Below are 16,550 nucleotides of genomic sequence, written 5' to 3'. Positions count from 1 at the left end.
TATGTGGCATAACAGAGAGTAGGCTGAACCAGCAGGGGTGAGTGCATCCCTTCGGTTTGGGAGGTGTCAGACTTACTGAGCAGGTGGTAGTTGGAGTCCCTCTCGTACTTGAAGGTCAGTCTACCGTAGCTGACATGGTTCAGGTTCTTCAGCCACTCAAAGTAGGAGACAGTCACTCCACCAGCGTTCAGGTACATGTCCTGAATAAACAAGAGATGGTGGGCTAGTTTGCAAACACTAACATTACAGCTATGCTGTAACATGCAGGCAATCAAGAGCTGCGAAGTCAAAGAGTAAGTTACACCGAGACAGATCAAGAAACTATCTGCATAAAATTGACTTCTAAACAATAGTTTAAAATATGATTAATCTCCATTCAAAGAAATAGAGTCAGACTCTGGAGACCAGTATACAATCCAACTAATCAATGTTCAGGAAATCCCGGTCTTGACTGTACACTTAACAAGTCAGAATCTGGGCCCGTATCCACAAAGCATCTGAGTAGGAACGCTGATTTAGGATCACTTTTGCTTTTAAGTTCATAATGAATAAGAATGTAATTGTATAGACAGATCTTAGATCAGCACATCTACTCCGAGATGCTTTGTGGATACGGGCCCTGGCCTACTTCTAGGCCAAAATGTTTAGATCTGGGTCTGTGAAAACAGCCCTAAAAAATCTAGGTCTCCAGGACCAACACAATCTAATGGAACCTGTTACAAGTTGCAAAAAATGAGAAAATATGAATATGCAATCTGAAATATGCATACAGCCTCTCACCGGAATCACCATGATATTCCTCTCCAGGAAGATCTTATCAGCGTCAGGGGTGGTGGGGCCATTGGCTCCTTCAGCAATGATCTGGAAAAACAAAAGACGATTTAAATACACTTTACATACCGAATTCAGCTTTCCACAAACACCTTTCTACTGTTAGTGAGGTTCAATAGAGGTCAGTGACGATCGTGTACATTTTATATAACCTTTGCCTGCATTAATGTGGATTTACTGCACATTACTCAGTGTGTAATAAGAGTGACTGCTGGTCTGGACATGATTGTTGAACTTTGACCTTGGCCTTGATTTTGTGGGCGTTATTCCTGGTCAGTTGCTTCTCGCTGGCGGCAGGGATCAGGATGTCACAGTCGGCCTCCAGGATGCTGCCTTCGTATGGTGTGGAGTTGGGGAAGCCCACGATGGTGCCGTGTTGCTGGTGAGAAGAACGAGAGAGAAAGACAATGAGACATACAGTAGACAGTTACAGGACCAAAGTATATCCTGGGTCATGCACCTTAAATGGTTTGCCAGGTTGGCTGTACGGCTGTGGAGGACTTTGGGTGTAGGAAGACTGTACGTCCCCTAGGTGGCACCCTTAGACCGTTCTTTCCGCATGGGCATGAAACAGCCAAAGAGAGATCAACTTGCAGGTTAGTGACTGTAGCTATGAGTTGTGTACTAACCAGCTTGTAGTCCTCCAGCTCCTTGGGGTCGATGCCATTGGGATTCCAGATGTTTCCATCCATCTCTCCAACACCAACACACTTGGCCCCGAAACGGTGTAGGTAACGCATGGAGTGCATGCCAACGTTACCGAAACCCTGGGAGAAGAGAAGGAAGAATGACATGTTTCAGAAAAAAATAAGAATAGGTTTTAATCGTTTTTGGCCCGAGTGCCTTGTAAGTCACATATTTTTAAGCCTGTTCCGCTTCTATGTACCAAATGCACATTTATGTTTACGTTCTTGTTAATGAGTGTAACGTAGTGTCTTCTGGTCCAGTGGGTTTATGGATCACTTCTGATATTGATAAAACATGGCGCAGCCTCCACTCAGTACAGCTTGTAATTAGCTGTAACACCGTGTTCTACTGTAGGAGGGAGGACAGTCCTCTATACATCAACATTTAACAAGCTATGTCTGCTATTTAGTGATTATACCAACAGTGTGGCTGCCATCCTTTATAATAGTCTCTAATGTTGCTACCTCTAACCAAAAAGAATGATAATATTTTTTATAAAATAATTTTTTCCCTTCTTAATGCATTTGAGCCAATCAGTTGTGTTGTGACAAGGTAGCAGTGGTATACAGAAGATAGCCCTATTTGGTAAAAGATCAAGTCCATATTATGGCAAGAACAGCTCAAATAAGCAAAGAGAAACAGTCCATCATTACTTCAAGACATGAAGGTCAGTCTATTGGGAAAATGTCAAGAACTTTGAAGAAACTTTCAAATGCAGTAGCAAAAACCATCAAGCGCTTTGATGAATCTGGCTCTCATGAGGACCGCCACAGGAAATGAAGACCTAGAGTTACCTCAGCTGCAAAGGATAAATTCATTATAGTTACCAGCCTCAGAAATTGCAGCCCAAAAACTGCTTCACAGAGTTCAAGTAACAGACACATCTCAACATCAACTGTTCAGAGGAGACTGCGTGAATCAGGCCTTCATGGTCGAATTGCTGCAAAGAAACCACTACTAAAGAAACCAATACGAAAAAGAGACTTGCTTGAGCCAAGAAACACGAGCAATGGACATTAGACCAGTGGAAATCTGTCCTTTGGTCTGATGAGTACAAACAAAGATTTTTGCTTCCAACCGCCATGTCTTTGTGAGACGCAGAGTAGGTGAACGGATGATCTCTGCATGTATGGTTCCCACCGTGACGCATGGAGGAGGTAAGGCACACATTCAAGGCACGCATTCTGCAGCGATACGCCATCCCATCTGGTTTGCGCCTAGTGGGAGTATAATTTGTTTTTCAACAGGACAATGACCCAAAACACCTCCAGGCTGTGTAAGGGCTATTTGACCAAGAAGGAGAGTGATGGAGTGCTGCATCAGATGACCTGGCATCCACAATCGCCCGACTTCAACCCAATCGAGATGGTTTGGAATGAGTTGGACCGCAGAGTGAAGGAAAAGCAGCCAACAAGTGTTCAGCATATATGGGAACTCCTTCAAGACTATTGTAAATGTATTCCAGGTGAAGCTGGTTGAGAGAATGCCAAGAGTGTGTAAAGCTGTCATCAAGGCAAAGGGTGGCTACTTTAATTAATCTAAAATGTATATTTTGATTTGTTTAACACTTTAGTTACTACATGATTCCATGTGTAATTTCATAGTTTTGATGTCTTCACTAATATTCTACAATGTAGAAAATAGTACAAATAAAGAAAAACCCTTGAATGAGTAAGTGTGTCCAAACTTTTGACTGGTACTGTACCTTTTACTATAATGCCACCCCATACACTGTAAAGTGCTTTGAGACCTGATGAAATTAAATCAAATGCCATTCCTAATCAATAAATGCTGTGTCCGTGTACCTGGATGACAAAGGTCTTGTCGGTGAAGCCAGGGCTCAGGCCCAGCTGGCTCATGTAGGCCGCCTCGTTGATGAAGTTCTCGATGCCGTGGAATACTCCTCGCCCGGTGGCCGAGATCCTTCCGTGGATGCCACCCTGGCTGATGGGCTTACCAGTCACACAGGCATGAGCGTTGATGTCCTGGACACAGAGGAGAGCAACATGTGGATAGTTAGTGGTGGAATTAGCAACTTCATAGGCCAATAAAAGGAGCAGACGGCCATTTTTATTTTAAGTAGTTTTGCAACCTTGTAAGAGGCACACTGTATGGTGATCGACACATTTTGTAATGTAACAGAGACAAATCATCCGAGGGATAAAGATAAGGCTTTAGCGAGACTATTTACAATAATAACATCAATATATCCCAGGAGTCTATTTGGAAGACTATGCCAAAAAAGTCCCAACATGAGGCCTGCATGGACACAGCATTGTCCTCAAACTGTGATAAGCTTAATCCTAGACAGGACAAGAGCACGTCTCTGTAATTCTGATTTTAGACTGAGGCCAACTTCTATGACTAGGCTGTAGGGTAGAAGTTCTAATGTACAGTTGAAATGCTTTACTTTTGGAGTGCTCCCTGACCTCCTCCCTGGCAATCAACAAAACATAAGCGTCATACAGCAAGAGACAGTTCAACTTAATGGAATCTAGAGCTTTGTCTTTCAGTAGACTTGGAACAATATCCTAAGGACAGGAACATAAGGGTCATATAAAAGGCCAGCAGAACTTTGTGTAAAAACTCAAATCATCAAAAGGAAAAAAAACAAGTGACATACCGGAAATATTTACTCAGCAAAGTCAATAAGGATGGCAAGTGTACACACAGAATAATGGCAACTTATCACTTGACCACTAGCTACTGTACACCGTTTTGCTTTGTGATCATGTAACATAGTTGCTTGGTTATTAGGTTGATAAAACATGAACAGATTTCATGGTGATAAAATATACCAAGCAGAGGAAGAGCTGAGAAAGTTATCTATATTACATTTTCCTTCATTTAAGTGGTTTACGATAATTGTTCAAAGCTGTTTAGCTTAGTTGATAGGAAGTGCTGGGGGAAACACCATGTCTATTGTGGGAGAGGGCAGTGAGTTCATACGGGGAACACGTACATGGTGGCCCATGGTGTTGGCATAGGTGTCAGCAATCCAGGACATTTCCCTCTCTCCAGTGCTCATATCAGGGGCAGGGACATCAATGCCAGGTCCTGACAGGGGAAAGAAGAGAGGTTAAAGTGAACTTCTAGGATAACAAAATGCCTTCAGTAAAGAAGAAACAAACAATACACCAACAAACTCATACTGAAACGCATGTAGACCCATCTAAATATGTCAGTGTGAAACAGTAGTACTGTATTTAGATAGAGGCACTCATGGCCCACTTTGAAGCTATTGCAGTGTACTGTAGGTAGTCTAGTCACATGACATGTAACCAAGACATCGCTATATAAACAGTCCCCTCATCCCACTATGGAAGAATGTTCCTGGAATGCCTTTTAATAACTGGCTTCCTCTGACCTTCCTGATTTAGTGATCATGTGGACGACATTTACAGCTTTGAATAACAGAGACATAAAGAGTACCATTCTTGCCTTTTTAAACGCTGGACTTGTCAGGCTAGAAACCCCCTACAAAAGCCTGAAGTCAGGTCACGGGTACTTCATACTTTCAAAGCATCATCCTAAAATAACTTAAAACAAGCGGAAGTCCTTGGAAATGATAGGTCATTGTTACAAAGAACGTGAAGTTAATGCGAACTGCTTATTTAATTCTGACATCCCTCAAAAATATTTGGTGTATTATTCCATCTTAGATTTTTTTCTGGTGTACAGTTTCCCCTTGTCAAGCCTTGTGTTTAACTCCTCTCTCATCATAGTTATTTATGTTTGTGCTGCAGGCTCATGAAACCCCCCCTCCCCCACTACAGGGGACCATGTATTCATGCGGACATACACATTACCGCCAGACATTTTCACCGCCAACCTTCAGTGTTCCCCTGATCACAGACACTACTCACCAATAAAACCCTTTTTGGCCAGCTCAATGGTGAATCTTCTGGTGATTTTCTCCAGTTCATTGTCCTGCAGGCAGAGAAATAACAGTATGATAAATGGCATTGAATATTTCACTGGCAGTAAAGTCAGACCAAATAAGTAAAGGCTCTTCTTTAACAGCACAAAAACATCCTGCTTTGTGATAGAATAGGATTCTGAAATATTGAGATGCAACATCAGCTTCAGGTAGGTTAATACTAATGTCAAAGCTGGATTACTTGAATTTATTCAAATGAACACTGAAGGTGAAACACTCATCCACCTGGCTCAAGGTGGATGAGGCTCAGGAGGATCAAGGGACAAAAAAAAAAAAAAACTCATGCTCTTTCAGAGCCAGCAGCCGAGCAGATAGATAAGGGGTAAAATGTCCCGGTCATGATGTTTACCAGCTGATGGCTCAGCAGTTCTCCCCCAGAGCAGAACTGCCAATGCTTAATAACAACACAGGGCAGGTCAGCTCTGGGCTGGCTACAGGAAGTGGAGGGAGAGCCCACTGACTAACAGCTTCCTGTGCAGAGCTCTATGGAACACAATGGGGCTTTCAGGAATGGTCTGATCTTTTAATTTAGATACGGTATTCAACATCTTAATAACGTGTGCTATAATATGTACAATATGCACTTAATTACGGTTTTATTCGCAAATTTAAATAACTATTAAGTACAGGTCATGCATATTTTCTATTTTTGAGAAACCTAGACAATAAAATCATTTTCTATGGCTCCTTCTTCCCTATCAGTAGTAATCTCAGCTAATTCTGGGGTCAAAGTTGAAGATAGAGATTCTCATCCTTGTTCCGATCACTGCTAAAACAAACACTCCAATGAATGGTCACATAATAGGACATCCTGCAGCCTTCCTACATGGCATGCACTGGCTGAATCAACATTGTTTCAATGTAATATGCCAACATTTGTGCCGCAGAATCAACGTGGAAAATACATTGGATTTGAAAACAAGTCATCATCCAGTTGTTTTCATCTAATTGCACCCAGCGTTGTAAACATTGAAATTAGGGTAAAACTTCAACTTAAATACATCGACTTAACCAGAAATATGTTGAAATTCCACGTAGAAATGTTAATACTATATTCAATATATTATGGTTGAAATGATGTTGAACTTCGTATTTGATTAGACATGTTACTTGACCTTGTTTCAATGTTGATAGAATGGTATGTTTGAATCAACGTAATTGTTTAAACATCATGCTATCAACCTAAGTGATGTGGTATATTGAATTGAATGTGTAGCCACAGTAACAATTTCTGCCTGAACATTGGAGGGACTCCTACTGATACATGATGGGGTAATGCACTTCAATGAGAACTAGTTTACCATCCAGATGTCTAACTATGTACCCTGCTTAGCGTAGTAAACAAGCTGTGTTCGTTTCAGCTGGGCTATCATGTCAACACATCTAGACATTGACCAGCTTCCATACTCATTTGAGTAGACTACCTAAATAACATTGAAGAGTTGAAAGTAACTAAGTTTTCTTACAAAAGCTGCATGTTAAAAGTAAATTCTGAGTGAGGTTAGGTTTATTTTAGGGCTTGGAATTGCGACATTATCGTGATACTTAGGTGCCAATACAATATGTATGGCAATTCTCACGATTCTACAGTATATGTATTGATACTGTGATTTTATTGCGATTCGATGTTCCAAACATATTGCTCATCATATGTCTGCTGCAGAGGGACAAGAGAGAGCAATGAGAAAACTAGGTTTGATCAGTTATGGAAATAAGTGTTGAAAACAAAATTGGCTTCCTATTTAAAAAGAAAAAAGGAGAACAAGCTATGCAGATACAGCCAACTAGCACAGAAATATTGTGATAGTCAAAATTAATATTCCGATATGTAACTATGGATTTTTTATTCCATCACTAGATTATGTAGGCTGCATTGACATTCGATTTGCCCAGAGAACACCATCATTTCAATGTGAAGCTATGTGTACTATCATTCATCTAAGGTTGATTGGAAGTTAGACGTAGTTACCACTAGCCCTATAAATAGCATGCCAAATAGATGATTAGACAACTTTTACCTTGCCCTTATTGATGTCTTTAACATACATTATTCATTATATACACCTGCTCATTCCATGACAGTCTGAGCAGGTGAAAGCTACAGTATGGTCCCCTATTGATGTTACTTGTTAAATCCACTTCAATCAGTGTAGATGAAAGGGGGGGGCAGGTTAAAGAAGGGTTTTTTAAGCCTCGAGACATGTGCATTGTGTATATGTGCCATTCAGAGGGTGAATGGGCAAGACAAGAGATTGAAGTGCCATTGAAGGGGGTATGGTAGTAGGTGCCAGGAGCACCGGTTTGTGTCAAGAACTGCAACGCTGCTGGGTTTTTCACATTCAACAGTTTCCCGTGTGTATCAAGAATGGTCCATCACCCAAAGGACAACCAGACAAAATGACAACTTTGGGAAGCAATGGACTCAACATGAGCTAGCATCCCCGTGGAATGCTTTGGACACCATAGAGTCCATGCCCTGACGAAATTAGGGTATTCTGAGGACAAAGGGGAGGGTGCAACGCAATATCAGGAAGATGTTCGGTATACTCAGTGCATTCGGAAAGTATTCAGACTCCTTGACTTCCGTTACAGCCTTATTCTAAAATGTATTTACAAAATTCTTCCATCAATCTACACAAAATACCCCATAATGACAAAGCGAAAACAGGTTTAGAATTTTTAGCACATTTATAAAAATGTAAAACAGAAATGTCTTATTTGTGACCCGATTCAGGAAACTAGGCATGTCGAAAGTCACAATTTCACAAAAGAGCCGTTTGAACGTAAAAGTGTTTTGTCAGAAATGCCTTCTCGAACATGTGAACTTTCATGTGCCTTAATATCAAACTTATGTCATCTGTAAATACGAATAAAACTGTTAAATTACGAGCCTAGTTGGTTTAGCCACAGAAAAAGTCCACAACCTTCCCGCTAGCCATGATTGGCTGAGATAATGAGTGGGTTGGACATGCCAAGAGGTGAGTTTGGATTGGTCTGCGGTGTAGCATCTTGTGTCTAAAATGAGCTGCTCGTTATGCGTAGATAATCCTTTCTATTGCTGTTTTCTAAAGATATAACGTTAGCCATGGAGAGCTGCAAATACGTTGCTACTGCTAAACATTTCTGCCCTGAATTTCAGGCGCTATCAACAAAGGTCAGTGGGAAAAAGTTGTGAGGGACTACTTTCTTGAGGACGATCGTGTCGCTGACTGAAAATGAATCAGACGATGAGGAAATCCCTGATTTAGGTAAAAACATGTTTAGTGATGTTAACTCAGAATGCCATTTCGCATTGCTAGTTATAGCCTAATGTTAGCTAGCTAACATTGAACCTACTTGGTTAACTTTAGCTAGCTATGACAATCAGGTTTGTATTGCTAGTTAAAGCTTGCTGTTAGCTAGCCAGCTGACGTTAGATGGCTGGCAAGCTAGCGAACATTACGTGTATGAACTGTGTTGTGATGTTCTCAGAATGCCATTTCGCAACCATTGTATAATAATGCTAAAATATTTGTATCTGGAATTTGTCTTTCAGCATCAGTAGAACACGCCTGACTCTCCTCCACCAGTCATACAAGGAGAATGATCTAATGCCTCCCATCAAAAAGAGAGCTGGCCCAAGCAAGCACAGGTTACAACTGAAGCATGAGGACTAAAATATTTGTATCTGGAATTTGTCTTTCAGCATCAGTAGAACACGCCTGACTCTCCTCCACCAGTCATACAAGGAGAATGATCTAATGCCTCCCATCAAAAAGAGAGCTGGCCCAAGCAAGCACAGGTTACAACTGAAGCATGAGGACAAGCACAGCGAGTGGTGAACTTCAACAACTACGCAGAGGATAATGCAATAGTATTACCAGGATGCCACCCAGGACACAAACACTTTGGTGGAAAGCTGCTGTCATCCCATGTGACAAAAGCAGCAGCGTGACATCTCTACAAGGAATCGATGACAACACTTGGTATGTAAAGCACAAACACATCTTGATTATTTAATTGACCAACATTATTGGCACTACTTTTATTGAGCTTAAATTTTTTCTGTATTTTCCAGAGGTACATGTAGTTAGGCTGTCTTCCTTCAGGAATCTGTGGAGAAAATTGCTGCCCCACATCAAGCACTAAGCCGAGGACAGACCTGTGCTGGCAGTGCCAGAAGAACAACAATCAGGTCTTCAGATCTGTCAAATCTGACAGAAGCTGTTAAATCAGTCAAGCAGAAGAAGCAAGAGCAGCATCTCCTGCTTGTTCACAGTGAAAGAGGCTATAGACATAACATGCCCTGCACAAAAAGTCAAGGGCAGGACAGAATATAGATTCCCTTGTTCATGCGCGGGTCGGACAGACCAGTCATCAGCACTATCTGCTGTGCCTCTATTCAAATGACTCTCCTAACACGCGCCATACGTTGCTGCTACTATTTTTTAATCCTGCTGCTCAGCCACTTTACCCCTGATTGAATGCATATAATGACCTCGATCACTATTGTAATTGATATTGTTCTTGTACATACTGTATATTTTATTTATAATTGACACTATTTCTGATATTGCAAGTAACCATTTGGCTGTACCGTTTTACACCTTCTGTAGAGACCCATCCACTTCTCAATATTAATTTTATATATATGAATATTTTGCTGTGTGTGGTCGTAACATGGTTTTGTGACATACAGTACCACAACAATATCATGTGACCGTATCAAGTGTCCACCACAAATATATGGCGCATGCATCTTTATGTACTGTACATATGTACCTCACTCAGGTTGCATGGCCTTATCACATAGCATTCCATACTTAAGTTAAGTGAGTGTGTAACAGTATATAAAGTATGCTAAAATACTGGTGTGAAGGCATTTGGGCAGTGGTGTAAAGTACTTCGGTAAAATACTTTAAAGTACTACTTAAGTATCTGTACATTACTATTTATATTTTTGGCAACTTTTACTTCACTACATTCCAAAATAAAATGTACTTTTTACTCCATACATTTTCCCTGACACCCAAAAGTACTCGTTACATTTTGAAAGAAATTGTCCAATTCACACTTAAAGAGAACATCCCTGGTCATCCCTACTGCACTTGATCTGGCAGACTCACTAAACACAAATTCTTTGTTTGAAAAATTGTTGGTGTGCCCCTGGCTATCCATCAAAAAAAATAAATGGGCATCTGGTTTAATATAAGGAATTTGAAATGATTTTTACTTTTGATACTTAAGTACATTTTAGCAATTCCATATACTTTTTTTAACATTTACTCAAGTATGACAATTTAGTACTTTTTCCACCACTGGATGTGGCTGAGGTATTAGCATTTCTTTCACCCATCAATTTAGACAAGTGTGTCTGGGTAAGCGTCATCTAATCTTTATAAAATATTTTTATCATCTGGACACTTTGTTTACCTGGAATCTTTCCTTATTGTAGGCTACTACCACTTTTAGTCTTAATCTTTACTACACTACTCACTGTTTAGCACCTGACCTCACATGTGAATACTGAAAGAGATGGGTGGGGCCGGTTTAAGAGGGTGTGAACAAAGCTGAATGGTTGTAGACAAAGGAGAGCTCTCCAGTAGGGAACCAAAAGATTCAAAGGCCCTTTTCTCAAAAGTGAGTTTACAAATGTATCAACATTCAAAGCAGAATTACTTTCCCATTGTTCCTCAAACACGCAGTGTATGATATACCATTTTGTAGCTATGTGTCTCTACTTTTTACCAACGTAAAAAAAAAATCTAATGTTGCTACATAAGACCGAATCCAGGTGTTGAGTCACATTTACTAAGTATTCAGACCTTTTGCTACGAGACTTGAAATTGAGCTCATGTGCATTCTGTTTCCATTTATCATCCTTGAGATGTTTCTACAACTTGATTGGAGTCCACCTGTGGTAAATTCAATTGATTGGACATGATTTGGAAAGACACACACCTGTCTATATAAAAAGGTCCCATAGTTGACAGAAACAAGATTCTCTGGTCTGATAAAACCAAGACTGAACTCTTTGGCCTGAATGCCAAGCATCACGTCTGGAGGAAACCTGGCACCATCTCTACGGTGAAGCATGGTGGTGGCAGCATCATGCTGTGTGGATGTTTTTCAAATACAGGGACTGGGAGACTAGTCAGGATCACGGGAAAGATAAATTGAGCAAACTACAGAGAGATACTTGATGTAAACCTGCTCCAGAGCGCTCAGGACCTCAGACTGGGGCGAAGGGTCACCTTCCAACAGGACAACAACCCTAAGCACACAGCATAGACAACGCAGGAGTGGCAGACTTCAACCCGATCGAACATCTCTGGAAAGACCAAACATCAGATTCTTTCCGTATCTATGTGGAATTTAACACAATTTCTACATATACATACAGTACCAGTCAAAAGTTGACACACCTACTCAAAGGTTTCTTTAGTTTTACTATTTTCCACATTGTAGAATAGTGAAGATATCAAAACTGTGAAATAACACATATGGAATCATGTAATCTAAAAAGTGTTAAATCAAAATATATTTTATATTTGAGATTCTTCAAAGTAGCTACCCTTTGTCCTGAGATAATCTGCAGCTGCCATGGTTACCCAGTATGGCTGGCTGAGCTACAGATCTGATTGGCTGCCTGACGTGAAAGGCGGTGCAACCAAGGAGCCAGGTGGCATGGCAGAAGGGGTTTGACTGACTTTCAGTGAAACCAGTGACGCTAAACACACATGGAAACGCTCACTCACTGAATAGATGGGAAAATACACTGGATATGAGTACGCCTACACATATGGAAACATGTTTTATATAATGTACACTTATACATAAATTAACATTTACTAATAGGACCCGGGTACTCGGATTCTCAGGCCCCTATTAATATAATTTGTCCTGTAAACAAAGTTATAATAATTCCATTCTTAGCAGGGTTGGTGGGACTGATATACTACACCTTGCAAAGAAAATAACACCAACTTGCTTCTTAACCACTATATTGTAGAAAAATAATGAAGACATCAAAACTATGAAATACCATTTATGAAATCATGTAGTAACCAAAAAAATGTTAAACAAATAAAAAATATATTTATATTTGCGATTCTTCAAATAGCCACCCTTTGCCTTGATGACAGCTTTGCATACGCTTGGCATTCTCTCAACCAGCTTCACTTGGAATGCTTTTCCAACAGTCTTGAAGGATTTTCCACATATGCTGAGCACTTTTGGGTGCTTTCCTTCACTCTGCGGTCCAAGTCATCCCAAACCATCTCAATTGGGTTGAGGTCTTGTGATTGTGGAGGCCAGGTCATCTTATGCAGCAGTCCATCGCTCTCCTTCTTGGTCAAATAGCCCTTACACAGCCTGGAGGTGTGTTAGGTTATTGTCCTGTTGAAAAACAAAATGATAGTCCCACTAAGCGCAACCAAGATGGGATGGCGTATCGCTGCAGAATTCTGTGGTAGCCATGCTGGTTAAGTGTGCCTTGAATTCTAAATAAATCACAGACAGTGTCACCTGCAAAGCACCCCCACACCATCACACCTCCTCCTCCATGCTTCACGGTGGGAACCAGACATGCGGAGATCATCCGTTCACCTACTCTGCGTCTCACAAAGACACGGCGGTTAGAAACAAAAACGTCAAATTCGGACTTATCAGACCAAAGGACAGATTTCCACTGGTCTAAGGTCCATTGCTCGTGTTTCTTGGCCCAAGCAAGTCTCTTTTTCTTATTGGTGCCCTTTAGTAGTGGTTTCTATGCAGCAATTCGACCATAAAGGCCTGATTCACGCAGTCTCCTCTGAGCAGTTGATGTTGAGATGTGTCTGTTACATGAACTCTGTAAAGCAGTTATTTGTGCAGCAATTTCTGAGGCTGGTAACTCGAATAAACTTATTCTCTGTACAACCAGAGAAAAATAAAAAAATGAACTCTACCAACTTTACAACACACACAGAGATGCATACAAAGCTCTCCCCCGCCCTCCATTTGGCAAATCTGACCATAATTCTATCCTCCTGATTCCTGCTTAGAAGAAAAAACTAAAGCTGTGACTCGCTCAATATGGAAGTGGTCAGATGACACGGATGCTATGTTAGAGGACTGTTTTGCTAGCACAGACTGGAATATGTTCCGGGATTCATCCAATGGCATTGAGGAGTATACCACCTCAGTCATCGGCTTCATCAATAAGTGCATCAACGACGGACAAAAGGTTCCTTAACAGCTTCTACCCCCAAGCCATAAGACTGCTGAACAATTAACTAAATCGCCACCGAACAATTTACATTGACACCCCCCCTCCCCCCTCCATTTTTGTACACTGATGCTACTCGCTGTTTATTGTCTATGCATAGTCACGTCACCCCTTACCTACTGTAGATGTACAAATGACCTCTAACCTATACCCCCACACATTGACTCGGTACCCCCTGTATGTAGCCTCGTTATTGTGTTACTTTTTATTTCGTTTATTTGGTAAATATTTTCATAACTCTTTCTTTAACTGCACTGTTGGGTAAGGGCTTGTAAGTAAGCATTTTCATGGTAAGGCCTACACTTACTTGTATTCAGCGCATGTGACAAACAACTTTTTGATTTAAACTTACCAAATAGGGCTATCTTCTGTATACCACCCCTACCATGTCACAACACAACTGATTGTCTCAAACGCATTAAGGAAAGAAATTCCACAAATTAACAAGGCACACCTTTTAATTGAAATGCATTCCAGGTGACTACCTCGTGAAGCTGGTTGAGAGAATGCCAAGAGGTGTGCAAAGCTGTAATCAAGGCAAAGGGTGGCTACTTTGAAGAATCTCAAATATACATGATTCCATATGTGTTATTTCATAGTTTTGATGTCTTCGCTATTGTGCTACAATGTAGAAAATAGTAAAAATACAGAACTCCTGGAATGAGTAGGTGTATAAACCTTTGACTGGTAATGTAGATCTGATGATTAGGTTAAAATTAAATTGATGTAACAACCTGTTAGTCAGGTTAAGTTAATTAATTTAAGTTAAAGTTTTACCCTAATTTCAATGTTTACAAAACAGGTTGAAATTAGATTAAAATTTGATTACATTTTTCAAATCAAATGTATTTTCCACGTTGATTCCATGTCAATGCGTTGAAATAAACAGTGCGTGCCCAATGGTTATTATCTATGCACTAGGGGTAAAATACATCACAATAGACCTAGTGAGACGAAAATGATATGCCTTGACAGCACCCTTATCACTGGTTTAGATGACTTGGTAATGTGAGCCTGTACGATAAGCTGAGTCACAGATAAACACGTTCAAAATAAAGTAGAAACTGACTTTGTCTATTGAGAAACTGCTTTGTACATAGAAAGGGAACACACCCTAAAGCTAATGAAAAGTGCCATGTGACTGGGAGAATGGGATGAAAGGACATCAACAATTTCTTAAGATACTCTGGCGTATCCCGAAACAAACTAATACCTACAGTGTAATTCTTTACGTTGATCTTCACTCCAGCTTTGGCTCCTCCAAATGGCACATCTGAAGGAATTTAAAATGGAGGGGTTACATGAGAAAAAACACAACAGGCTATATATACACATGTCTGGGGGCCCAATGTCTTGAAGACTAGGTGTCGAATAGCCCTTACCCACAACAGCACATTTGTATGTCATCAGCGAGGCCAGGGCTTTCACCTCATCGACCGACACATCGGTGCTGTAGCGGATACCTGAAACATACAACATGGCAGAGTTAGGGGTATGAAACCAGTGATATCAGACTTGGCTGAAAAAAAAGTCATGTTTTCCCATTGTCATTCTTTAGCTAGAGTAGGTGTGTAAGAGAATATTAGGAAAATGGTATACCTGAACCTTATACATGATGAAAACAATAAGCCTATAAGTTGCTGTACAATAAAACAAGTGAAATGTGTACACTATCCACTTTTTAAAACCAGAGCCCACTCCTCCATTAACTTAATCTCCATTTCATACTAGGCCTCTCGTAGTTATTGCAGGTAGTCAGTTTGAACCAAGATGGAGTCGACAGAGAGGGCTTCCTCGCTTCTAGTCCTTACAAGCATTTCGCTACACTCGCAATAACATCTGATAAACATGTATATATGACCAATAACATTTGATTTGATTACTGCACAAAATGGTTGCAGTTACACAGTGTCAGTCACAGTAGGCAAAATTTCCTTTCGTAGTATAGCCGGAGGCAAAGTCATTAATAGCTGTCGGGTGATTGGTTGAGGATTCTTGGGTGTGGGACATCACTCGGAGCCCTTTGCGGACAATTTCTCTCCCCCCGGATCTAAAACCAGTAGTAACCACCAACTTCAATGAGTGATCTTAAAATTAAAAGACACCCAATATTCCCGCATCCCAGTAACATTGTCCCAAAGGAGGGCTTGTTAGCTAGCTACAGGGTTTGAGTCACCTCAGCCGCTTTCTGCATCTAGACTCGGGAGCTCATTGGCATAGACATGTCAAATAGGCTTCAGGAGCCAGCTGGTTAGATATGATTCCACCATGGGTAACAACTGGCTACTAGTTAGTTTTCACCAAAATACGTTCAACTCATAGCTAGTTAATCCAGTGACTATCGCATTTAGAAGGATAGCTACTGACTGAAATGTAGCTAGCATGCTGGTTCACACTGGCCAGGCATTAGCCAACTAACAGTTAGCTAATCGTGGACGCCAAACACTGCTAGCTCATGGGCACACTGGCTACAATAGCCTACGGGTTAAAAATTAGAACAGCATTGGCGACTAGTTCATTTTCAGACAAACTCATTGTTGTCAACTGCGTTTATTTTCAGCAAACTTAACATGTGCAAATATTTGTATGAACATAACAAGATTCAACAATTGAGACATAAACTGAACAAGTTCCACAGCCATGTGACTAACAGAAATTGTCAAAATCAAAAGTAACAGTCAGTATCTGGTGTGGCCAACAGCTGTATTAAGTACTGCAGTGCATCTCCTTCTCATGGACTGCACATATTTGCCAGTTCTTGCTGTGAGATGTTACCCCACTCTTCCACCAAGGCACCTGCAAGTTCCTGGACATTTCTGGGAGGGAATGGCCCTAGCCCTCACC

At 40.8% G+C, this 16,550-nt stretch overlaps 1 protein-coding gene and 1 long non-coding RNA gene across 2 annotated transcripts in view; one reads left to right on the top strand and one right to left on the bottom strand.

Annotated features, from left to right (window-relative positions):
- Positions 1-16,550, bottom strand: part of LOC139562137 (glutamate dehydrogenase, mitochondrial-like) — a 44,763-nt gene that overhangs the window by 13,836 nt on the left and 14,377 nt on the right. Inside the window, exons 2-10 of the mRNA XM_071379517.1 lie at positions 15,089-15,169; positions 14,924-14,979; positions 5,385-5,448; positions 4,481-4,575; positions 3,324-3,503; positions 1,461-1,598; positions 1,073-1,210; positions 781-861; positions 77-200 (exon numbers count right to left, since the gene is read on the bottom strand). Of these exons, the coding sequence (XP_071235618.1) occupies positions 77-200; positions 781-861; positions 1,073-1,210; positions 1,461-1,598; positions 3,324-3,503; positions 4,481-4,575; positions 5,385-5,448; positions 14,924-14,979; positions 15,089-15,169 (957 nt within the window). The remainder of the gene's footprint in view (positions 1-76; positions 201-780; positions 862-1,072; positions 1,211-1,460; positions 1,599-3,323; positions 3,504-4,480; positions 4,576-5,384; positions 5,449-14,923; positions 14,980-15,088; positions 15,170-16,550) is intronic.
- On the top strand, positions 8,448-10,858 carry LOC139562138 (uncharacterized). Its single transcript, XR_011672309.1, has 3 exons — positions 8,448-8,706; positions 8,994-9,423; positions 9,516-10,858. It is a non-coding gene; the product is annotated as an uncharacterized lncRNA (long non-coding RNA).

Source organism: Salvelinus alpinus, chromosome 32 (genome assembly GCF_045679555.1).
Source record: "Salvelinus alpinus chromosome 32, SLU_Salpinus.1, whole genome shotgun sequence".
NCBI lineage: Eukaryota > Metazoa > Chordata > Actinopteri > Salmoniformes > Salmonidae > Salvelinus > Salvelinus alpinus.
Note: the sequence above shows the minus strand (reverse complement) of the source record. Positions and strands in the feature narration are given on the sequence as shown.